Source organism: Mauremys reevesii, unplaced genomic scaffold, assembly GCF_016161935.1.
Source record: "Mauremys reevesii isolate NIE-2019 unplaced genomic scaffold, ASM1616193v1 Contig74, whole genome shotgun sequence".
Taxonomy (NCBI): domain Eukaryota; kingdom Metazoa; phylum Chordata; order Testudines; family Geoemydidae; genus Mauremys; species Mauremys reevesii.
Window position 1 is genome coordinate 224,686 of NW_024100889.1, and position 25,281 is coordinate 249,966.

The 25,281-nt window shown below is 47.8% G+C and overlaps 1 protein-coding gene and 1 long non-coding RNA gene across 2 annotated transcripts; one reads left to right on the plus strand and one right to left on the minus strand.

The window, feature by feature from the left end:
- The first annotated feature begins 506 nt into the window (after window positions 1–506).
- On the plus strand, window positions 507–2,537 carry LOC120394698. Its single transcript, XR_005592368.1, has 2 exons — window positions 507–1,029; window positions 2,432–2,537. It is a non-coding gene; the product is annotated as an uncharacterized LOC120394698 (long non-coding RNA).
- A 2,856-nt stretch (window positions 2,538–5,393) lies between these two features.
- Window positions 5,394–23,548, minus strand: LOC120394696 (maestro heat-like repeat-containing protein family member 2A). The gene is made up of 5 exons (XM_039518898.1): window positions 23,441–23,548; window positions 19,785–19,907; window positions 18,755–18,917; window positions 5,726–5,857; window positions 5,394–5,401 (listed from the first exon to the last, which is right to left on the minus strand). The coding sequence occupies exons 1-5, from the start codon at window positions 23,546–23,548 to the stop codon at window positions 5,394–5,396; spliced, it is 534 nt and encodes a 177-aa protein (XP_039374832.1).
- Window positions 23,549–25,281: the final 1,733 nt, after the last annotated feature.

A 25,281-nucleotide genomic window follows, 5' to 3' on the forward strand; every position in this document is an offset into this window, starting at 1 on the left:
CCGCCGGTAACTCCCCCAAGCAATGATCGTCTTCCTCCTCCAGGGTGGTGGACAACGAGAGGCCACCATGCTCATTGGTGTGTCTCATGAATGGTTGGGCTTTGGGTTCAGGTTCTGGCGTATCCATCAATGGCTGGGCCAAAGGAATCCCCTCGGCTGTTCCCTCATCCTCTTCAGAACTGTTGCTGCTGTAGCACTTTCTCCACACAAGTCCAAAGGTCCGCAGGGCTAAAACAAAGTCTGAAGTTCTCAGCGGGGTGGTAAAGGAGTCCACGTTTCCTCTCAGCCTTTCCACAATTTCTGAAACATGTCTTCTTGGTAAGAGATTGCCTCCTCTGTCCAGCTTTGGGACTTGTGGGGTGATGGTGCTGCACTCTGATTAGCAGAGGGCATTGGGAGGAGTTCTTAGAGGGGTCACACAACCCTCTTCTGGGTGGTCACCCCATCCCAGAACCTGCTCTGTTTTGGTCAAATCTCCTTTCGGGGCAGTCCTCTGCAGCCGAAACCCATCGCGACTGGTAGAGGGTGGTGGGAGGAGTTCCTAGAGGGGTCACACGAACCACTTCTGGATGGTCACCCAGCCCCAGAATTCCCCTCAATTGGTCTAATCTCCTCTCAGGGTGGTCTCTAGTGGCTGAAGCCCCTCCCGATTGGTAGAAGGCAGTGAGAGGAGTTCTTAGAGGGGTCACACAAACCCCGGAACTCCCCCTGGCTGGTTAAATCTTCTCTCAGGGCGTTCCTATCGGGGCAAAACCTATCCTGATTGGTATAGTGGAAGGAGTTCTTAGAGGGGTCACATGACACACCTTGCTTCCGGTCATGTGTCTGCCTTGCCCCCAGAAGTAATACCCCCATGGGGTGGGGCTTCTGATGACCGGTGGGCAGGGCTTATTGGGTCAAGGGATGGGGTTAAGTTTTGATTGACAGTAGGGCCCTTATACTCCTCGCTCCCGCTACCCAAAATTGGAACACGACAGAGGCAACTATACTACTGGGCAGTATTCGCCGTTGTCCTACTGCTCAGATGCTGTAAGTGAGAGAAGGATCAGGCCCTGTAAAGTAGCCTGGGTTGATTTTTATTACTCAAGCATTTTTATTACACATCAGGACATCTAGTCATTCTGATGGACATGCAGCCTCTGGACAAGCTCGGTGAGAAGCATGTACATTATACTGCTTGCTCAGGGGTCATTACTATAGTAACAGCCAAGTACTGGCCCAGATCCACAAATACAGCTGAGCTCTAGGCTCTGGGTTGTTCTAAATTATGCTGTCTTGTAACAGCCATTGCTGCACTGGAGATAGCTGTAGCACAACGCACACTGTGTGTGCCAGCTTCTGTTCCCAGCTCACCCCATATACTTGGGTGGGAAGCTAGGAGTTGGTGACATACAGCCAGCTACACTGACTGTACACTCTATATGCTGGTTCTCTGGGTGTTAGGGATTTGCACATGCTGGGGAATTCCTAGCTGCCTCTTAGGGCAGCTTTATGGCTACTTTGCCCTGCTCCACTGCAACATAGGGCAGCAAAAGGGTGACTTTACAACTAACCCCACCCCTATTGATGCACCTACCCGTGGTTGTTAGGAGTCTGAGTTCAGGTATCCGGGTTTGGAAAACCCACTCACCTGGCATAAAGTTGTCTGATGGCAACAAAAGGCCAAATATGCCTTTAAACATCAGTCCCCTTGTTTTTCAAATATCTATTTGAAACACCATAAAGCTGATAGAGATTTAAGTGCCCTAATCAGCACCTCTGCAGGTGGCTATAATGAGTATTTAGGCTTCTACCTGCAGATTTTAGTGCTTAACTTTAGTCACCCAAGGCCTTTGTATTTGTCTTGCCCAAGCCTATGAGTTGCTGAGTGTTCTCAAACTCCCACTGATGTTATTGGGAGATAAGGATGCTCTGCCCTTCAGAGAAGGGGCTCAGCAGATATAACTCATCCTCCAAAGTTAGCTACTATGATCCTTCACCTCCTATCAAAAGGTCACTCAATGGTCAGGTTTCTAGTCTCCATCACCACCTCATTCTCCAGTTTACTGTCCCCTTGGGTGCAGGGCTTGTGAGGATTCACCAGGCAGCAGTTTGCAGAGGAGGGCGAAAGGCAGAGGGAGTCTGGGGTGTTATTGCTTATAGTTCTCAGTGGGGAGACAATGTTCCTGTAACAGTTGAATATTGGAAGGAAACCAATAGAGACCCCTGTTGAATTGACACTTCTGCTAATTCAAAAGTGACTCTATTAAGTAATATGGGTTCCCCTAATCTTGTAGTGTTTCCTGTTTTGGTGATTGTTTTCTATACCGTATCCAGCAGCTTATTCCCAGTCCATGTTCTCGTATTGTTATTCCCTAGTATTCTGCACTCTGTTTATGTGTATTAAGGGGCACTGGACAAATACTGATGACTCTTCACATTTCTTTTTCAGGTGCTGGCCATGTATCTCACAAACAAGGTCGTTTGTAAATAACCCAGCTGCAGATTTTGTATATATTGTGTACATATTTCCTACTAAACTGTTTGAAGTATCTGTTTCAATTGCTCAGAGGCCTGATTTTGTCTTTCAGAGAAATTGGGGCTTCCTCAATGTCCACTGTAACCACGATGCGGGGGCTTCCTCCCTTACCCTTTCTCCATGGAGCTGGACGAAGACCTCAGCTCAGCACCTCTCTAGGGTCTCTTACCACTCTTCCGCAGTCCCCACAAAGCTAGATCTAATCCCTGTAGTTAGTGACCTGGGGTCTGGTTCTTAATCATATTCTCATCTTTGTTTTTCTGGGCATTCAGTGTTGCTGATGAATTCTGGGTTGTAAGTGGGATGGACTGTGTTCTGGCGAGTTATCCTCCCTCCTGTCTAGCCTGTTTCTGGGTCAGAAGGCTATCTGTGAACAGCGTCTGTTTACTTACAGCCTTAGGCTCAGTGCCTGTAATAGTGTGTGAGGGAAGGCATCTCTGCTTTTCTAAGCCAAGTCCCTGTTTGTGTACTGCAAGACTTTAGCGGAGAGGAACCATTGGATTCCCTAACTTCCCCCACTGCACTACAAGGGAACGACTGTCATTGGGTATCTCTGACAGGGTATGTCCTGCTGTGCTCACTGGTCTTGTGGTGTCTCCATATCGTGGACCAGCTCATTTTGTTAATAATTCACATTGGACTAGAGCTGGGTGAAGGCTGATGGGGCAGTTCACTGAGGGGCTCACCAGTTCAACTCCACAATTCAGAGAGGCCTAGAAATGTAGGGCTGGAAGGGTCCTAGAACTATCATCCCATCCAGCACTATACTTAGACCGTCCCTGACAGCTCTTTGTCCAATGGATTCTTTAAAGCCTCCAAGGATGAGATTTCTCAACCTCCCTTTGAAGCCTATTCCAGAACTTAACTATCTTTATAGTGAGAAAGTTTTTCCTAATATCTAACCTAAATCTCCCTTGCTGCAGATTAAGCTGATTCCTACTTCTCCTAGGTCTGGTGCACATGGAGAACAGTTGATTGGGGTCCTCTTTATAACAGTCCTTAACATATTTGAACATGGTTTGAACATATTTGAGGGTTGGCTAAGATAAAGAGGCACCTGGAGGAGGGAAAGCAGGTTATAGGGGTATGTGTGCAGCTTTCTTGGGGTGCCCAGGCTCTGAGTCACTTTGTTACCCATCCGGCGAGAGGAAGATATTCTCAGGGAGCTGATATCTAGTCAAGCATAACACCACCGGTCTGTTAGCCAGCCTACCAATCTCCACAGGGCTCTGCCAGCCCTTGCTCCGCCTTGCACGGTAACAGTAGTGGCACTGCAGCCCCCAAGCCCCTCTGAAAGTGTCCCCCAGTAGCATCAGGTTACTGTCACAGGACACTCACAGAAATTACCAGGGAACAGAATCTAAACAGTTTGATTGGTACAGCTCAGGATCAGATCTTTATAACCTCGCAGCACTGAGACATATGTATAGTGGAATAATCCTAAATTCATTATCAAAGATTAAGATTTAAGAGGTAGTGAGTCAAGATCATGGAAACAGAACTGGTTACATATAAAATGAAAATCATAACATACTTCTTAGAGTCTAAAATCAATTATTACAGCAGTTTTTCACCTAAAGCAATCTCCCAGCAGCATTAACCAACATGCCTGGGAACCAACTTTCCTGAGGAAGGAAAAGGGCTTTTTGCAGGCTGTGCCCAGAAGTGCCCGTTACTGTGGGGGTAGCTCATTTATCAGGGTTACTCTTCTGGGGGAGGGGGTTCTGTAATTCTGTTAACGTGCTGTGAAAGTCTCACATTGGAGCTCTACTCCTTCCTTCTGCAAGTCCTCCCAAGGGAGCTCTCCTGCAGGACCTAGGTTCCCTAGGGCTGGGTTCCTCCAGCCCTAGAACTAGATGAACATGTGCACACACACACTAGCAGAGCAAGTCTGAGAGGACCAGGTCAATCAGCACTCTCCAGCTGATCCCCTCATGTGTTCCTGTACTCGATGGGCTGGGTTAAGGAGCACTTTCAAGCTGGTACCCTTATGTGCTCCTGGTCTCAAGAGGCTGGGTTGAGCAGCACTTTCAGCTGCTCCCCTCCCATGTTCCCCAAGTTGAACACATCCCTATCACACATTCACATTACAATTGTACTGGTAGTAACCCACTTGATGAGCAAACCCCACAGTATTTTGGGGCACTACAGGGATCTTTAGCTTAGGTACAAGAAGCGTTGCTGCAGAGTAAATGGGGGAAGCTAAAACACAAAAGAGTAAAATTCAGAGAGAGAGAGAGAGAAGCAACCAGCTGAACCATAAAAGCTATTTATTGAATCATAGTGATAACCACACAAGGAGGGCTAAACATATATAACAGTTACATTTTAAAGGTTAATACCTGAGGTAGGAAAGAAAACAGAGAGCGAGATGGATCTCACCCACTCCATGAGGCTTGAACTGGTCAGGGTTCCCAGGTGATGGTGGTAGCTCAGGGTCCTGAGTGCTGGAGACAGGCAGAGCCCCGAGCACGATCAGTCAGGAGATGGAATCCTAGTGGAACTGATGCAGAGTTTGGGTCAGAACCCTTACTTGGGCATAGGTAGGGGGGTTTGTAGAGCAAATACAATGGTTCAAGGAAGAACATTAGATTTGTTTATGGGTAAACCGATGGCTCAAGGGTTTTCTTCTTTGCCTTTGTTCCTGTCTTTCCTGGACAGCACATACCCTTCAATCCCTGGACTCCAGCCATGCCTATTCCACCAGGTTTCTGTTATCCCTGCAGTGTCTGGTTTCACTTCCTGCAGCAGTAGCTCTAGTTCCTCCATTTTGTTACCCAGCCTCCTTGCCTTGGTGTACAGGCATATTAATTTCTGCTGCTTGGCTTCACCCACATTCCTCGCCCAATTGGGTACAGTCATTCTGCTTCAAGCATCACCTTCCTGAATGGAGGGAGGGGAGAATCCCTCCACTCCCCAAGCCAGACATGGGCACGCTGGTGGCTGTGGCTCTGAAACAACCGGAGACACCCCAGTGGACAGACAGGCTGGGCTGGAGGGAGGTGAGGGTCTTGAGGATGAGCTCTCTCTCCAGCTAGGGTTGAGATCCAGAGGGACCCCATCCATGGGGGGCGGGGGGCTGGCGCAACATCCCAGACCAGTTCTCAGCTCCCTGCCCCCTCGGGCAAGACCTCTGCCTGTGCAGCCTCAGACTCTGCTCACCCCCCCCCCAGATGTCCCCTCCATGTCCCCTGCAGCAGGACTCACCTTGGAACAGGGTCGTGTTCCCATTGGAGGGGATGTAGCCAGCCCGGCACTTACACCAGTAGCTCCCATTGGTGTTGATACACAGGATCTTGGGGCTGCAGATATCTGGGTTCTGGCGGCACTCATCGATGTCTGGGGAGGGATAACGGGTTGGGAGGGGGTCACACACAGCAGGGCAGGGGGCTCACTGGGGGTGAATAACAATGGAGACACCCCCCACCCATTGCAGGTGGCGTGGTCTGCCGGTCAATCTGTCTGCTCCATCTAACCCCCCACTCCATTCTATTCTCCTTTCTTCCCTGCTATGTGCAGTGCCCCAATCCCTTCAGCACAACCTCTCCCTCCCCATCCCAGACTGGGGACCAAATCTTATCCAGACCAGGCCCCTGCGATCCCCTCTCTGCACCAGCCCTGAGAGAGCGGGGTTAAGGCAGGGGGGCCATATGAGCCAGTTAAGCTACAAAGAGGAAGTGACCTAGGCTGCGTGCAGGGCGCTGGCTAGAAGGAAGCTCGCCTCGGAGGGGACAGGTGGGGCTTCTCTACAGCCCGAGGGCTGGGCCCAGTGGTGGGGGCCTGAGGCGAGGCGGGCTAGGAAGCCCCGAGGTGGGGCTAGGAGCCCCGGAGGAAGGGTTTCACTAGCAGGCATAGGAGAGAGGGGTCTGGCTTTGAAAGGCTCCCCCAGAATGGGGATCACAGTGTGACCTGGCCGGACGGCCAAGACATGGGGCAGCCGTGACTCCGGGCGCTGCAATGGTGGAAGAGAAGAAAGGGGGTGCTGAACTGGAGCTAGTCACCAGAAGGGGGCGCCATGCTCAGCGTTACAGACCCCAGCCCGATGGGTCCCCTCCCCGTTCGGGATACACCCAGCCCCTCCCCTCCCATGGAGCACTAGGAGAAGGGTGGGTGGGCTCTGCCCAGGGGAGTGCAGGGGAATTAGGTGCTGTCCCTTTAAACTAGTTTGTTTGCTGTCTGGTGGCACTCAGCGGGGGTCTATGGCAGAAGCCCTCAGACCCCCGCCATGCAGCCAGTGCACCCACCTGTACTGACCTGCGCAACGGGAGTCCCAGGACCCAGGTGACCGGTGTCCTGAGTATTAAACAGTCAAAGGTCAGATTCACAGCTACACGGAGACCCTGCTGGGCCACTCTGGCAGCGTAATGGTCTCTGACAATCCCCCATCCTGTGCAGGGGCCTCCCCAGCCAGCCTGGAGCCGGTGTAAGGGCCCTTCACCCACCCTGCCGCCAGCCTGTTGTAGGGGGTGGTTCGGGGCGTGGCCGTAGTACCCTGCCCTGGGGCTATTCTCAGCACCCTGGGGCCAATCAGGGCAGATTGGGGGCCTGGCTAGAGCGTCAGGCACTGGGGCTATTCTCTGCTCCCCAGGACCCAGGCGGAGGATCAGGGGCATGGCTGGGGCACACTGTGCTGTGCCTATTCTCTGCTCCCCAGAGCCCATGGGGGCAGAGCGCACTGTGCTGTGTCTATGGACCATATATTAGGCTCCTTCCCAGGCTCCGGGGGGCCCTAGCAGCCCAGATGCCGTGTGCTGGGGACAGCGAGGGCCCCACCCATCTCCCTGGTGCTTCTCTGCAAACCTAGGGGTTTATTCCCAATCCAAACACCGAGCCAGGGGAGATCCTGGCCCCCACGCGCTGGGGCAGCAATTGAGGGTCACGGCTGATCACAGCCCCGGTGAGCAGATCGGGTGCCTTTGCTGCAGCCGGCAGCAGCCTCTGGTGCAGCACCAGGCCTGGAATGAGCCCAGGAGTGTGGGGGATTGAGCAGGGAGTAGTGGCAGCAAGGGGAGAGCTCACCCTGGCAGCTGTTCTCACTCACTGAGACCTGGCTTTTCCCAGTCCTGGACTCACATCCATCAATGCAGCTGCAGGAGTAATTCCCAGTCACACTGGTGCAGGTGGTTTTGGGTCTGCAGTTTACTCCACTGAGCCCCAGACACTCGTTAATATCTGCTTCCCAGTCTTTATTCAGGCCATGTACATTGGCCCAACTGGACAGTCTCTATGCAAAAGACTAAATGGACACAAATCTGACATCAGGAATTATAACATTCAAAAACCAATAGGAGAACACTTCAATCTCCCTGGTCACTCAATAACAGTCCTAAAAGTCGCAATTCTTCAACAACAAAAAATTCAAAAACAGACTCCAACGTGAAACTGCAAAACTAGAATTAATTTGCAAACTGGACACCATCAAATTAGGCCTGAATAAAGACTGGGAGTGGTTGGGTCATTACAAAACCTAATTTCCCTCATACTAATTTGCCCCTACTGTTACTCACACCTTCTTGTCAACTGTTTGAAATGGGCCACTCTCATTACCACTACAAAAGTGATTTTTCCTCCCTTGGTATCCTATTGTTAATTGAATTGACTGGCCTCCCACTTGGTAAGGCAACTCCCATCTTTTCATACGTTGTGTATTTATACCTGCTACTGTATTTTCCACTCCATGCATTTGGTGAAGTGGGTTCTAGCCCATGAAAGCTTATGCCCAAATCAATTTGTTAGTCTCTAAGCTGCCACAAGGACTCCTAGTTATTTTTTGCTGATACAAACTAACATGGCTACCACTCTGAAACCTTTCCAGTTCTGAAGATTCTGGATTTCCTTTCTGTTGGTAAACCTTATGGTCAATTGCTTGACCACACTTTGGTTCGTTATGCAATATGCCCAAGACACCAAATAACCAATAATGGTCTGGTTTATTGCTAATACTTAGTAACAGCATATTACAGGAACAAAGGTTCAAAACAACTCTAATCTCCGGGAATATCTCCTGCAGTAGTGCTGAATTCACCTTACAAAGAAGCTGGTGTCCAGAGTCAGATCCCTAAAGCTGTCCTTTTTATACCCAACCTGTTTACAAGGAAAGAGGTACTGTATGCATCCTGTGAGGCTATTCTGACCTTGTTTTTCCTGGTACCACATGGCACCCCTTAGCTCTTTGTTCTGGACTCAGGAATTCCAGGTACCAAGAGCGTGATGCACCTCCTAGGCTTGTCCCGTATATATTGTCCTTATCTTTGGGACGTTCCAATGAGAGTAACTCCCCGCCTGTTACTACAGTAGAACACTCCCATGTGCTGATCCCGACAGTTGTCCTGGCTAATGCAAGGTGTTATGGGATACTTAGCATAGGTGAATACAACTATAGGAAGATACAGGCCACCATTCCAGGCCATGTAACTGCTAGAGGTGTATATAGAATGGAATGTTATATGTGTTGTTAGAGGGTTTATTCCTTCACTCTACCACTTCCCTGGTCCTTCTCGCATGAACAGAGAGCAACAATACCCAAAGTCCAAAGGTGCAAACAATTCAACGTTTATGGGGTGAACTTCCAGCAAGCTTAAATTCAAGTTCCTTTTCCTTATTTTCAAATCCCAACTTACTTCCTGTTTGCCCCTAATTTATATAGTGATATTCACAGCTATACCTTAACCAATCATTCTACTAAAATTTAGCTAACCAATCCTAACATACTGTAACATGATTAGCTAACCAATTATATCCCACCACTTTAATTAGTTTACACCCAGCCAAATTAATTATACACCAGACAGAAACAATCACAGAACCAGACAGAGACCATGAAAATAAACATACAAATCAATACAGAAGCGAGGATTTCACAACTACATCTATACAGACGGAAGGGTTTCCCAGCTGTGTCTATTAAGAAGCAAGTTCTTTCCAGGCAGAAAACTATCAAACTAAATTTTCTTTCATATCTTCTAGGCTCTTCCTGTCTCTGGAGGTGATGGATCGGATCACCTTCCTAACAGCCCCCGATTGCCTTATTTCCATATGACTAAACAGGGCCTCAGACTGTCCCAGTGAGAGAAGGCCCTTACACAGATAGAATCAAAATCATTGTCTTTCTTTTTTACCTCTGTAAGTAGCTAAGTGAGACGAATACACCTAAATTCTTAAAGTATAGGCCTTTGCAGACAGGCTTGAATATCTATATCCTAACGTGTTAAGCACATACTATCCATATTAATATAGGTGATTTGAATCATACCTATTGATCATGTAATATATTAGCTCAGCATATATGGGTGAACACCTCAGAAATAGATTTAACCAGACTGATCCATAGTTATTCCCTAGGATTCAGTAGCTGTGAAAGTGGTGAAAAGCCATCTGGGACCCCTCCACGCTCTAGTCTCATACTGAGCCCATCTCAGATGAGCCCATCTCAGCCAGCCCCAGGAATCTGGCTCAGTAAATCTCAGGGTGTTTCAGAGAATCTGGATTGAGGCTCAGTTGGTGCAACGTGAGCACTGGAGGGAGCAGAGGAAATTGCACGTTACACCAATGTAGTGTATGCCTAGGGGTAACTTCTAGCTCAAGGAGACATACTCAGGCTTGCTCTGCAAAAAATTGAAGCATGGCTGCGCTTGGGCAAGTAACAGGAGAGGCTCCCTGCCCCGACTACAATCCCAACCAATCCACAGGTGCACACTCAGGGCGGCCAGCCTCTCCCACCACCACTTCTTGAAGTGCAGCACCCAAACCTGGACACGGTTCTCCTGCTCTGAGTAGAGTAGAACAGTCACCTCCCATCTCTGACCCACCCCACTCCTGGTCATGGTGATCCAGGTGCAGCAGAAGCTGGAGATTGCAGCCAGCACAGCCATGAATGTGGCCCATGGGCCCTAGCGGCATAGAGCCTGGAGACCAGGAGTCCTACACCAGCCTCTGAGCTTTGAAGATAGGGGAGCCAGAGATGCATGGTGGTGGAGACGGCCTTCCTGCCCACACCACTGTGCCCCATGCTGCCCCCTTCCATGGCATCAAGAAGATCAGCATCATGGCCAAGCCCCGCAGGCCTGGGCATCAGAGCCTCTCCAGGTAGGGTCCAGTGCACATGTGGCGGGGGGGGGCGCTCCATGGCCTTCCTCCCCCATCAGGCTAGGGATCTCCTTGCCCCCTGGTCAGTTGTGGGGTGGGGATTATTGGGGGACAGAGCTAATTGGAGGGGAAAGGCTTCATGTCCGTGACCTCCATGACATAATTGTAGCCTTAACCATGAGAAAACTCCTACCCCAGAATATACTGGGCAGTGTCCTTTGCCTCAGTTTCTCCCCTTGCGGTGTGAAAGTCCAACAAATGCTCCTTTAACCTGCCTTTGCCCTTTCCCTCCCCTGCACCCCACTTGCCAAAACTTCCACCTTTTATAGGAGCCCTTTTTGCCTCTCACTGCTTCTTTCACTTTCTTGTTAGCCATGGTGGTACTTTTTTGGTTCTCTTAGTATATTTTTTAATTTGAGGTGTGCATTTAAATTGAGCCTCTATTCAAGTGTCTTTAAAAAGTTTCCATGCAGCTTGTAGTGATTCCAGTTTCAGCACTGTACCTTTTAATTTCTCTTTAACTAACTTCCTCATTTTTGTGTAGTTCCCTAGCTGAAATTAAATGCTCCTGTGGTGGGCTGCTGTGGCGTTCCCCCCACCCGGAGATGTTAAATTTAATTATACTATGGTCGCTATTACCAGGGGTTCAGCTATATTCACCTCTTGGACCAGATCCTGTGCTCCACTTAGGACTAAATCAAGAATTGCCTCTTCTCTTGTGGGTTCCAGGACTAGCTGCTCCAAGAAACAGTCATTTAAGGTGTCAAGAAACTTTATCTCTGCATCCCGTCCTGAGGTGACATGTGCCCAGTCAATATGGGGCTAGTTGAAATCCCCCATTATTACTGACTTTTTGATTGTTATAGACGCTCTAATCTCCCTGAGCATTTCACAGTCACTATCACCATCCTGGTCAGGTGGTCGGTTGTATATCCCTACTGCTATATTATTATTTGTGCATGGAATTACTATCCATAGAGATTCCATCAGACAGTTTGGTTCATTTAAGATTTTTACTTCATTTGACTTAACGCTTTCTATTGCCACACCCTCACCAGCATTTCCTGTTCTGTCCTTCCGATATATTTTGTAACTTGGTATTACTGTGTAGCGTTGATTATCCTCATTCTACCAAGTTACTGTGATGCCTATTATATCCATACCCTCATGTAATACAACATACTCTAGTTCACCTATCTTATTGTTTAGACTTCTAGCATTGGTATATGAGCACTTTAAAAACTTGTCACTTTTTAGCTCTCTGCCATTACATGATGTAATTGAATGGGACTCTTTTTTATTTGACTGTTTCTCATCAGAGCCTACCTGTATTTTATCATCTTCCATCCTCTCCTTAGCCACCTCCTTACTAGGACATAGAGAATCTCCATTAATAGATCTGCCCCTAAGGGATGTCTCTGTCCAAACCACATGCTCCTCCACACATAGAATAGAATCATAGAATCATAGAATCTCAGAGTTGGAAGGGACCTCAGGAGGTATCTAGTCCAACCCCCTGCTCAAAGCAGGACTAAACCCAACTAAATCATCCCAGCCAGGGCTTTGTCAAGCCTGACCTTAAAAACCTCTAAGGAATGAGATTCCACCACCTCCCTAGGTAACTCATTCCATTTCTTCACCACCCTACTAGTGAAAAAGTTTTTCCTAATGTCCAACCCAAACCTCCCCCTCTGCAACTTGAGACCATTACTCCTTGTTCTGTCATCTTCTACCACTGAGAACAGTCTAGATCCATCCTCTTTGGAACCCCCTTTCAGGTAGTTGAAAGCAGCTATCAAATCCCCCCTCATTCTTCTCTTCTGTAGGCTAAACAATCTCAGTTCCCTCAGCCTCTCCTCATAAGTCATGTGCTCCAGCCCCCTAATCATTTTTGTTGCCCTCCGCTGGACTCTCTCCAATTTATTCATATCCTTCTTGTAGTGTGGGGCCCCAAACTGGACACAGTACTCCAAATGAGGCCTCACCAGTGCTGAATAAAGGGGAATGATCACGTTCTTCGATCTGCTGGAAATGCCCCTACTTATACAACCCAAAATGCCATTAGCCTTCTTGGCAACAAGGGCACACTGTTGACTCATATTCAGCTTTTCATCCATCGTAACCCCTAGGTCCATGTTGGCTTTCCCTCAGCCCTTAGTTTAAAAACTGCTTTATGACTTCTTTAATTTTAAGTGCCAGCAATGTGGTTCCATTTTGGTTTAGGTGGAGCCCATCCTGCCTGAATAGACTCCCCCTTTCCCAAAAGGTTCTGCAATTCCAAATAAATCTTACCCCCTTGTCCCTAAGCCATCGGCTCATCCATGCATTGAGACCCTGCATTTCTGCCTGTCTAACTGGCCATATGTGTGGAACTGGAAGTGTTTCAAAAAATGTTACCATGGAGCCTAAATTTGGCCTCCAGGATCTCTCTCCCATCCATCCCTATGTTCTTACCCAGGGGGATTCTATGATTCTATGATAGACTCCACTGGGCAATGGCAAAGAGGAGAGGAAAAAAATTCTTTAGTCACAGGGAATGTGTTGTTCTAAAGCAGACAGAGGAGGAAATAAGGCAGGTGAACCACACCACACTGCTCACCACAATCCAGACAGGACAGGGGTATCCACCAGGAAACACCTGAGAAAGAGGAAGTCACTGAGCAGAAATTGACTTTATATGGGCAAAACCCACTTGTGTGTGTAGTGTTTTTCCTCAGTGGAAGGTTGATCTATTTGGAAGAAGCACGTTTGTGACACTGATTGGACCAGAGCTGTTCCTCTAGGAGGGTCCACAAGAAAAGGGGACCTGGTAAGACCCACACATGAGAGTGATCCTAGGAAGAGGAGCTTGCATGTATTTCTTTGTCTCTCTTCACCTTGAGCTCATGGACACGAGGATGGGAGGACTGGAGAGCCCCAAGACCTGAGGAGTCCCTCTCTTGAAGCACCTGCCATATGGGATCATCAACAAGGACCATCTGTCGGGAATCAGGGCCTGCAGCAGAGCCAGTCTCCAGGCAACCTAACGAGCTCAGGTAGCCTGTACCAAGCTGCCTGATTGGTGGGAAGGGTCAGTAGAGAGGCTCTTAAGTCCAGCAGTGGCAGTTCAGTAGCTGCTCAAAGCTTCTTCCCACAGCTATGGTAGCTCCGGCCTTGGTCCAGCCCAGCTCCTGCCTTGTCTCTCTCCAGGTAACCTGGTTTTGACCCTCAGCTCTGATTCCTCATCTCCAGCTTCGGCTCCGACCCCGATTCTGACCCTGGGTTCCGACTTCTGGCTCCTGCCCCTGGCTCTGACCCTTGGCGCTGGCATTTGGCTCCTGGCTCTGACCCACAGCTCTGGTTCTTGGCTGCAGGTCCTGCTCTGACCACTAGACCTGACCACCCACATCCCGCTCTCTGACACCATCAAGCACGGATAGTCATTAGCCGCCTCTTCCATCTTCTTCCTGTGTTAACCCTGTTACTACGGTACCACCTGGAACAGGACTGATGTTCTGTCTGTCTCCAAGATGACAGCTGCAGACAAGAGCTAAGGTCACAGCTGAGACTTGGATAGCACCAACTCATGCATAGGAGCCACACTGTGAGCTGGATGAAGATCTGTTCTTTGGTTTGTTTCTGTTAAGAAGAGCTACTGCTCAGAATGTGACTTCGGCATTACAGCTGCACCACCTTAGATGACTGCTTAAAGCAAGACACATTAACAACCCCAGGACACTGACATCTTTGACCATTATGTTAGCAACCAGCCACTCAGTATGGGCACCTCTTCAGTTTTACTGAATGCAGGATTTAAAAGGTTAGTTGTGAACAGATACTTCACACTGGTTAATTTTAATGAGAGGGAAGGAACACTGGCCAGAATAGGGAAATAATAGATACAGAATATTTACTAAGTGAGATCTATGCAACTCTGCAGGGCCGGATGAAATTCACCCTAGAGTACTTAAGAAACTAGCTGAAGCAATCTCTGAACCATTAGCGATAATCTTCCAGAACTCATGGAGGGTGGGTGAGGTTCATAACAAGGACAAACTTCAAAAAAAAAAGGTTCTCAGGGAAGTAAAGATGGGACAGGCTAACTTCAATACCCAAAAAGATACTGGAAAAAATGATTAATCTACCAATTTATTAAAAGCTAGAGGATAATAGGTGATAAGTAAGAACCAAGATGGATTTGTCAAGAACAAGCAGGGGTGGCTCTAGGCACCAGCAAAGCAAGCACCTGCTTGGGGCAGCCCATTTGCCGGGGCAGCAGGGAAGCTGAGAACCAACAGGGGGCTCTGGGAGCTGTAGTTCCTTGGTTAGCTCCCTGCCTATAGAGCCAGCCCTGGAGCAGGGAAAGAACTACATTTCCCAGCATTCCCTTGGCCACTACCAACTGGGAAGGAAGGAGCGGGACCTCATGTGGCAGCATGCTGTGAATAGTAGGGAGACCAGACTTTAACATTCAAAAAACACGACACTCCACGGGGAGGGAAGCTTCCCCCCCCCCCGCCACCATCCACTCCCTCCGACTGCCCCCCACCGAAACCCCACCCCATCCACACCCCCGCTCCCTGTCCCTGATCACCCCTGCCGGGACCCTGCCTCTAACTGCCCCCAGGACCCCACCCCTATCTAGCGCCGCTGGTCCTTGTCGCCTGATTGCCCCATCCCAGGACCCCTGCCCCTCACTGCCCCGTGGGACCCCAGCCCCAATCTAAACCACCCTTCGCCTTGTCCCCAACTGCCCCCTCCAGAGACCCCTCTCCAACTTCCCCTAGGACCTCACCCCCTACCTGTCCCCTGACAAACCCCTGGGACTCCCATGCCTATCCAACCTCTGCCTGTCCCCTGACTGCCCCCCGAACCCCTGACCCCTTCTCCAACCCCCCAGCCCCTTTACCGTGCCACTCAGACCAGCGTATCTAGCTCTGCGCAGCGCCAGACACGCTGCTGCATACATGCTGCCGTGCTCCCCCGTGGAGCCCACAGCCCCCCCCACACACATACCCAGCACCTGCCTTCCAGATTTGAACACCTCAAAATTCAGGAGTGCTCAAGCTTAGTTTGGGCAGTTGCTACTTCTTTTCTCCCAAATCAAGTATACTGATCCACTGTAACTTGCTGTAGAAAAACTAGGATAAAATTGAGCAAGAAATGCTTCCCAGCGGTTATTAGGACTGGAATTGCTATTTTCAATAGCCATTGCCTTTTGTTTGGTTGTTTAAAAGGAAGACAGTGATATTGCATTGGCAAATTCCCCATAGAAACAAAGAGTGGAACAAAAGAATAATAAAGGCACCTCAACTTTTCCTCATTTATGTAGGACAGTCTTATAATATGCATCCAGATATCCTTCAATCAAACAAGGTGAAAATTGTTCCACTTTACTGCAGTTCTGTAACCATATGGGACCCAATCCTGTTTGTGTTCTCAAGTGTACTAGAGAACCACTGTATCAGAGAACCAGAGAGCACAGCTGCTCTGTGTCAGATCCTGCATAGATTATGAGCTGTATGCTATTCACAGGGGGTGCTCCTGCAACAACCCCACCTGTTCATTCCATTCTTCCCCAGCCTTCCTGGGCTACCATAGCATTGTCTCCCCACTTGTGTGATGAAGTAATAAAGAATGCAGGAATAAGACACAGTGACTTGTTAGTGAGAAATGAGTGGAAGGCAGCCTCCACTTGCTATGATAGTCCAGATAGGACATTAAGGAGTGTGGAGGAGAGGAGCCCAGCATCCTGCTGCTAGTCCAGGGGCAATTGAATCTTTTCTTTACACATGAAGGGTGGGGGCTGATGAAGCTCAGCCCCCTGTTGCTATGATGACGATGGTTACCAGCCATACTGCACCATCTACCAGGAAAAATTAGGGCCAGGCGCCCTTGATCGACCTCACGGATGCTGATGCGCATGGTTACCAGTCCTTTTGCACTGCCCCATGTGCCAATAGGCTGATGATGACGATGGATATCAGTCATATTGCACCATCAGCCACCCATGGCGGGGGGGGAGTGAGGATGTCGGTGTTCAGTGCTGCAGCATCCCGTCTATCTTCAGCATTCAGTAAAGATACGGTGACATGTAAAAGCGTCAACAGAGGATTGTTTTCCCTTTCACTTCTGGGGGGGGTGCGTAAATTGCCGAGCTATGCCCTGACCCACCGCGGACACTGTGTTTTACCCTAGAAGCATTTGGATCTCAGCCAAGAATGCAAATGCTTTTCGGAGACAGCAGGAACTGTGGGATACCTTGCGTCCTCAGTCCCCCCTCCCTCCATGAGCGTCCATTTGATTCTTTGGCTTTCCGTTACGCTCGTCACGCAGCAGCGTGCTGAGTCTGTGCTATGCCGTCTGTCCGGAGTTTTTTGAAAAATACTTTGGATCAGGCGTAACATTACAGTAATTCCCCTAATTAGATGCAGGAGTCTCCGAGCGAGATCACCCTGAAGGACGGTCACTGAAGGAGATAGAGAGCGCATGCTGCGTGAAAGCCAGCACAAACCAGGGCCCTATGCAGCCGTGCTCGGGGAGGCAATGCTCCCTGAGTACCTCATGAAAGCCTGGCGCGGAAAAGTGTGCTACCACGGAGCACCCAATAAGGCAGCTCTCCCCAGGAACCTCCTGCGGAGGCTTTTCGATTACCTCCAGGAGAGCTTCATGGAGATCTCCCAGGAGGATTTCTGTTCTATCCCCATATATAGAGAGACCTTCTTTTCACATACTTCAGATTCCTGTTATATTAAGAATAAAAGTTTACATGGTTAAAGCACTTACCGACTGCTCCTTCCCCTGATTCAGGGTCCGTGTTAACGGCCGGGGACGGTTGGTAGGGGATCTCCGTGACGGTGATGAAGAGATCCTGGCTGTCGGAAACCAGCGTTATGGCGCTGTCGCCTGCCTCGTCCTCCACAAACGCTTCCTCATCTTCCCCGTCGGCGAACATCGCCGAGGAACTGGCCGTCTACACTGTCCCATCGTCAGAGTCCATGGTCACTGGTGGGGCAGTGGTGGCAGGCTCCATAGCGTCCGTTTGCCGCTTTGATTTTTTGGTAGCCTTGTCTGGGGTCCTTGATTTTCACGTGGCGCTGCGTTGAATCCCGGCTGTATCCTCTGTCTCTCATGGCTTTGGAGACCTTCTCATAGGTCTTTGCATTCCGTTTTGGGCGCAGCTCCAGCCTGAACTCATCGCCCCACACACCGATCAGATCCAAGAGTTCCCGGTCAGTCTATGCTGGGTCCCTCTTTCTATTCAGAGATTACATGAACTCCTCTGCTGGAGAGCTCTGCATCGCTGCCGGTGCTGCTGAGCTTGCCCCGATGTCCAACCACGAAATGAGATTCTAACTGTCCAGACAGGAAAAGGAATTCAAATTTTCCCGGGACTTTTCTTGTGTGGCTGGTCAGAGCATCCAAGCTCGGACTGCTGTCCAGAGCGTCAACAGAGTGGTGCACTGTGGGATAGCTCCCGGAGCTACTAAGTTCGATTTGCATCCACACCTAGCCTAATTCGACATAGCCATGTCGAATTTAGCGCTACTTCCCTCGTCGGGGTGGAGTACCAAATTCGAACTAAAGAGCCCTCTAGGTCGAATTAAATGACTTCCTGGTGTGGACGGGTGCACGGTTAATTCGAATTAACACTGCTAAATTCAAATTAAAGTCCTAGTGTAGACCAGGCCTTAGAAACATTGTGGGGCAGGATGCTATGGGCTCCTGGGCCAGTTTGCACTGCATAAGTAGAGCAGACTGGCTTTAAAGGAGCCATTGAAAGCCAGTGGGGGATTCACCCTGAAGAGAGGAATCCTGCACCAGTGCACAGCTGTGCCCGATGCCCAACTCACTCCCAGCGTAAGGGGAGAGAGCACTGGGGCCGGATGGGAAGTGGGGTGGAGAAGAGCTCCACTAGATCTAATCTTCCACTCATTCCCATCCTTAAGGAACTTCAGTTGGGGGCAGAAGTTAGAGCTTGCACCTCCGTCTGGACAGCTCATGATCTGGAAGCCAGAACTAGCAAGAGCAGTGAATCCTTTGTCTCTCCACACACGCACGCACACACTCAAGCAGAGCTCTCTTTAGCTGCAACATTTTTAGGTAGAGAGAGTAATCCTGTCCTTAAATGAAAGACGATAACTTTGAAACAAAAGATGGAAGTTACCATACCATAGGCTGATGACAGGTTGCCCAACGTAATTAAAATAAACTCGTCAGGCAGCTTCGGTGGTTTCAGATAACAGTGCAGCTCATACATGACATCATCGAAATAGCATCTTGCCAGAGTCACTAACATGTTGCTAGCTGCCACTTTTACTTCATTTGTTGCTTCCTAAAAAAAAAAAAAAAATAGAGAAAGACTGAAGTGACTGAAGCCGGTTGCACTAGCCAGAGTTGTTTATATGAGTCAAGTCCTTATTTATGTGCATAAGTTCCGAATGAACCCACCCAACTTTCTGTGGAGAGAGTCATTAGTCATAAATATTAATTGAGTCATTTGGCTAAACAATTTTCAGCCTTTGAGTTGCTTGCAAGCTGCTTAGTTAGACTATTCACTATTAGCTACTTGTGGTGGATGACTGATCACCAGAGTCACATGATATTTTGCCCTGCCCTTCCCTGAGAAGGTAGTAAGACACAGACTGGGCCGCTTCAAAGATATTCAGAGAGCCTTCCTGGAATAAACTGTCCCCCAAAAGGAGGCTGACTTCCTTTGGAACAAGAGAGAGATTTTTCCATGGGTTTTCCTGCTGCCAAACTAGATTCTAAATCCAATGCTGCTGCTTTTGGAGATAGCTCAGATTCTGTCTGTCTTAGGGCTTTATACTGCCACTTATCCCTATAGTATCAGAGCGCCTTCCACATAAGGTCAGTATCAATCATGAAATCCCTAGTAGACTTTGGGAAAGATGTGCTCATTAAGAAACCATAGGCCTGTCTCTGTGTCTGATATCATGTGTCTCAGGACCTGATCCTGCAAAGCACTTAAGCACATGTGTAACTTTCGCATGTGAGTTTTCCCATCTTATGCATGTGCACAAGTGCTATCTAGGAACTGGGCTTTGGTCTGGAGGAAGGTGTGGGCCTCTAGCAGAAGAATACATTTTCATTTCAGTATATAGTTTACCCCCCAAAAAAGAGAGTTTTAATGAGTTAAAGTTTGGATCCTTTGATTAGTAGCTCAGGAGAACTAACTTACCTGAGTCTCCCTCATGTGGTTTGAGGCTAGGGCTATTATTTTGTTCAGTAGCCCTCTCTCTAGGTCCCCGGTGTCCTGCTGTAATACCTTCTCAAGGATGCAATAAATGTCTACTTTGTGTTGCTGGGGACAAAACAGAAAAGAGAACAAACAATCGGGAAAAGCTTTTCTTGATGACCACACAGTAATTTGACAAATAAGCCCCTGCCTTAAAGAGCTTCCAATCCAAACATGAAATGACTAGCCCAAGTCTTATCATAACAGAGCAGGTCCATGGCCAGGAAGAGAATCCAAGTCTCTTGAGTCATTATACAGAATCCTATCCACTAGGCCACACTGATTCCACAGCCAGCATGCTCACACAACTAATCCATTGGCTTAACTGGTGTAAAACATGCCATGCCCTCCACAATCACCGGATTAGCAGCACTTCAGAAGCAGCCGAACAACTGACATATTTTAATCTCCTTGGAGAGCACAGAGCACACAGCACAGAGCCACACTGCCCCCCTACCAAGTTTCATTTATTGAAAACAAACAATAAAAATGAGCCCCTTGCCCTTGCTCTATCTACTCCAGACAGAATTGGTAAATGTGTAATTACAAAATACCCAACTCCTGCAGTAAGTCCTCAACAGCTCCTAGGGGAAATTAGCTCAACAGTTAGATCTACATTGACAGTCGCACACTCAAAGGTGTCTTTTTTGAGGCCCATCAGTGTAGAAATTCACAGATGATCATATCAGATGGGACAGATTAAAAATAAAGAGGAAGAGAGAGAAATTAAAAACCTGAGCAGAGAAAACTGCAAACAAGCACATCTGGAAAGGAGGTAGAAGTAACAGACATAATGGGAGAGAGAAAAGTAGGAAGCGATAAGTGCCTTGGGGGGTGACAGTGAAAAACAAAGTCAACATGTATATGCAAGGGGTGATGGCTACCACAAAGAGCCATGTGGGTTGGGTCTTTTCCACACAGGGTTCATGGCACAAAGCAGGAAAACAACAAACAATTCCTCTCTGTTCATCTAAGGTGTGACTGCATCTGGATTATTGCATTTTCTAGCACCACATTCCCAGAGAGATCAACAAATTGGAAGTAATTCATGGGAGAACAAAAAAGAATGCACGGGGATGGCAGAATTGACTTCTGAATAGAGCCCTGCAACCTGACCCAAATCCTATGGGACCTGACTACAGGCATCAGGCTCAGGTTGGATGAGAAAACAACTGACTCTCTTGGGCTCAGGTCAGGTCGGCTCTCCTCCTTTAGCCCATGGGATCGGCACAGCAGGGGGCAGTGTCAGAGGATCAAGACTTTGCTGCACATTATTGCCGCTGCGCCGGCCCCAGGAGCAGGATGCGGTGGCAGTATCCGGTTTTGGGGGAAGGGTTGGGATCAGACTGGAAAATGATTCAACCCTCTCAGGGTGAGGTGAGTGGGCTTGGGGCCCGTTCAGGTTGGTCTGCAAAATTAGGCCCGAGCAGACCTCTACTTCTGAAGACAGACTGAAAGAGCTGTCTATGGCAGATGCGGCCAAAGGATGACTGTGAGGGAGACATGATAATACCATCCACCTGTCTGAAGGTGTAAACACCAAGGAGGGAGAGGAATTTTTTAGTATAATACATTTAGGTAAAAGTAGGAGTAATGGGATTAAACTAAAAAAAGACATACAGTTTAGACTTTAATAATAGGAAAAATGCCCCACCTGTGAGACAGATCTATAAAGTTATGACATAGTCTTCCTAGGAAAACAGTGGAAGCTCAGTCATTAGGGGCTTTTAAAATTAGTTTGGCCAAACCAGTGGGAAATGGCCGCTGGGAGTGCTCCTGCATTAGCAGGGAAATGGACTAGATGATCCAATAGGTCTTTTCCATCTCTGTCTCCTGTGAGTCTCTAAATCTAGGTGACCTGCATACCAAGGTCATAAAGCCCTTTGGAATGTTCAGAGCCAATCAGATCTCTCGATTAGCTAAACATTCCAGGGGTGCTGCTTGAAAAGGAGGCTTCTGCAAACTGCAACCAGAACACACAGCTCCACTGGGGAGAAGCTCCTTCCATTCATTTTAAATGTCAGGAGGATTTGTTTAATTGAAAATTGTCACTGATAATTTATGAATACATAAGCTCTATATGTACTTCAAGTAGCTCTGGATTATGCAACAATTTTATTCTTTAAAACCAAAAGAGATTCATAATTAATTGAGTAATTGAAATAATTAAAGTACTAGGAGGCCAAAACAAGCAGTTTGGTTCTGCTCATAAGGGCAAGTGGGGGACAGCAGACCGGGGCAGGGGCTGAATGGCAGTAGAGACCCAGGGTTACAGGGGGGAGGGAGGTTCAGAGCCACATAGTGATGGGGGAGTAGGTGCAGAGCTACACAGGGACAGGGAGTGGTTGGATGGAGGCACAGAGACACATGGGTATGGGGGAGAGGGTACAGGGACACATGGGGATGGGGGAATGGGGGGAGTGGGTGTCTGAGTGGGGGTGGAGGGACACATGTGGACAAGGAATGCAAGGACCCATGGGGGTGCAGGAACACATGGAGACAGGGGCAGATGTGCCTTCCTGAATGGGAGAGGTTAGGGGTCAGCCAGGGTCTGCATGGGGGGAGCTCCCTAACAATTCCTCCCCGCCCCTCCCAAAAAAACTGTTCCATACCTTTCCCATCCATACCCAGCAACCCTCCAAGTTCACACCCAGGCTCCTTCCCAGCAATTTACTTCCCCCTCCCTCAGCTCCTCCATTACCCCTGACTCCACCAAGCCTCTGCACTGCAGCTGAGGGGTGACAGAAATATGGCTCTGTAGTGAGTTTAAATGAATTGTTACTCAGAGTTCTGTATTAATATGCATAGTAAGGAATCTATTTGTCAAAAAACATTTCCTGAATTCTTTTTGTTGTCTGTATTGTTACAGACATACTTGCTGACTGGGATTTTGAAATAAATAATCAAAAATAATTTGAACTGGTGCAATTATATTGTATAGTTGCAGAAATGTTAAAATACTGTGCGCATCATTTTTATTTTTTTTTGTTGCAGAATTCCCCCAGTAGAAAATATAAAGATAAGGTCCCTTCAGTGCTATAATCTCAATAATATGTCATCATAAGAAAGGAGTGTTGGCTAGGAATAAGAGCAGGGAGTCAGTTCACTTGGGTTTTATTCACATTCTTTTACTAACTTGCTAAGTGGTGTTGAGCAAGTAACTTAATTCCCTGTGACACAAATCATCTGTAAATGGGGATCATGCTTACCATTCTCACAAGGGTGCTGTGAGTCTTAATTCATTAGTATTAGGTAAGTGCTTTGAGATTTTTGGATGAAGATGCTAAAGAAGGGCACAGTATTATTAAAAGAGATTATTGCTAGTCCTATAGTGTACTTTTACTATATACAGCCCATGTACTCCACTGTGTGTAAAAGGACAATGCTCTTTTTATAGAGCATTATATCAGCCTGATCTGTAATAACAGCATTTTGCATGATGAGTTCATGCCTGAGGACAGAAGGGTGAATACTGATTATGCTGTGGTGCGCCAGGCCAAGTTCTATACTGAATTACCCCCATGCATTCCCCCATGAAGTCAGGCAGAATTTGGTGTGGACACATGGAAAGCGGATGTAATTTCATGAAACGGCCCTACCTCATCCTGTTGCAGTTTCTCCAGCAGAACTCTCACAACACTAGCCAGCTTGGTCTCAACTATAGCCGCAATCCTGAGGCCAATTTTGTCCTTATCTTGGTCAGCCATATGTGCCAGGAGGGAAACAATCTCATTATAAACACCTGAAATTAAATAAAAGGATTTGGCTGGTTAGTAGAAATTGGTGCTGGCCTCTTTAATTCACTATCCAATAATGAAGAAAATTTGCTCCTTTCAAGTAGATCCCCACGTAAAATAATCTTCCTTTCTCTCTTTACTATCAATTGATGAGTTTTGATAGCATACAGAATAATAATTTATGGCCCAAATTTTCAAAACTGGGTGCCTAAACTTAAGCTTCTAAATCCATATTAAGGCCCCTACGTCCTGATTCAGCATCCTAATCACATGCTTAACTCTAAGCCAACAAATAGACCTAAAGTTAAGCACATGCTAAAGAGTTTTGCTTAGTCAGTGCCTCATTTTCAAAAATCCTGAGCATTCAGATGTCCTATTGGCTATGCTGGGAACTTTTGGGGGCTCAGTATCTCTTGAAAATCAGACCACTTTTTTAGTGCTCAGTATGAATTTAGAAGTCTAACTTGAGGTCCCCTCTTTTGAAGAAAGCCTTGAATTTTATTTTATGGTAGTTTAAATACTTGCAGAGAAAACTCATGGAACGGAGTTCATCCGGTTGCCCGTAGAGGTCATAAAGGAATTTTTCCACCATGTACAATTGGCTAGGTGTACGCTGTGAGTGGGGTGGGGTGGTTCCCTCCAACCTTCACCTGAAGTGTCAGGGATTGACCATAGCAGGAGATGGGACACCTGGTAGGGTGGACCAGTGCTCCAAGATGGTTCAGAGAATCTGTTTCTTAGATATCCTACTCACATGCTCAGGGTCCAACTGATCTCCAGAGCTGTGGGTGGGAAGGAATTTCCCCCTGCTCAGATTGGCAGGGACCTTTTGGGTGGGAGGATGGGGCACTGATCACCTGCTAGGATCATCTGGGTATATCTGACCTAATCAATTCTCTACCATTGCAAGGACCTCAGGCATTGGTGGAACCTCAGTCTCTCCTGTCTTCTGCCTATGGCACAAAACAGTTTGGTCTCCTAAAGACTGAAATGTTTTAGTCCAAGACAAGTTTGGGGGTTCAGTGTAGGGTTGCTAGGTGAAATTTAATGGCCTGTTAAATCCAGGGAGTCAGACTAGATGATCGAATGGTCCCTTCTGGCCTTAAACTCTATGAAACTATGAAATAGCTGATGTATTAAAAAAATCAGGATTTTATCTCCCATGTATCTCTTAGCTGTGGGCAGAAATTCTCTAGGAGCCTTAATATTTAACAAGAAATCTGAAATGCCATGTGTATCTGTCTCCATGGTAACAGCATTCCGAAGCATGAAGGAGGAACTGACAAGATTTCTCCTTCCCAGGAAAGACTGCTTGAGGTTAGGTGATTGCCCATCCTTTATGCAAATTGCATCCTTCAGTTCTAACACCCAGATGCAAACTGAATCCTAGCTGTAACCTACACTGCCCATTTAGCTGCAGTAGTGACAGTGTGGGATTAGGAGCACTAGTGTTGCTAAGAAGTGTGACCCCATGATTTGTTATCCTGCATTTAAGATATTAGCAGAGCTTCATTTAGACAGCCAGAGGAGAAGTCCCTCTGCATTTTTTGTTCTAATTTCCCCCATCTCTGAGGATTCCACAGCTAGATCTTGGTGCCATGGATGGAGAAGAAACAAAATGAAGACCCACAATAAATATAAAACACCTGGGACAAAAGAAGGAAGACCTCCCCCATAACATTCAATAGAAACTCAGATTCTCA

Excerpts from the sequence above, each read along its gene's own strand:
- LOC120394696 (XM_039518898.1), bottom strand. The coding sequence starts at position 23,548 with ATGGCTGACCAAGATAAGGACAAAATTGGCCTCAGGATTGCGGCTATA. Across the intron at positions 18,918-19,784 it reads ACCACATGAGGGAGACTCAG|GAAGCAACAAATGAAGTAAA; the intron begins GTAAGTTAGTTC and ends TTTTTTTTTTAG. Across the intron at positions 5,858-18,754 it reads CAACCTGTCATCAGCCTATG|ACATCGATGAGTGCCGCCAG; the intron begins GTATGGTAACTT and ends ATCCCTCCCCAG.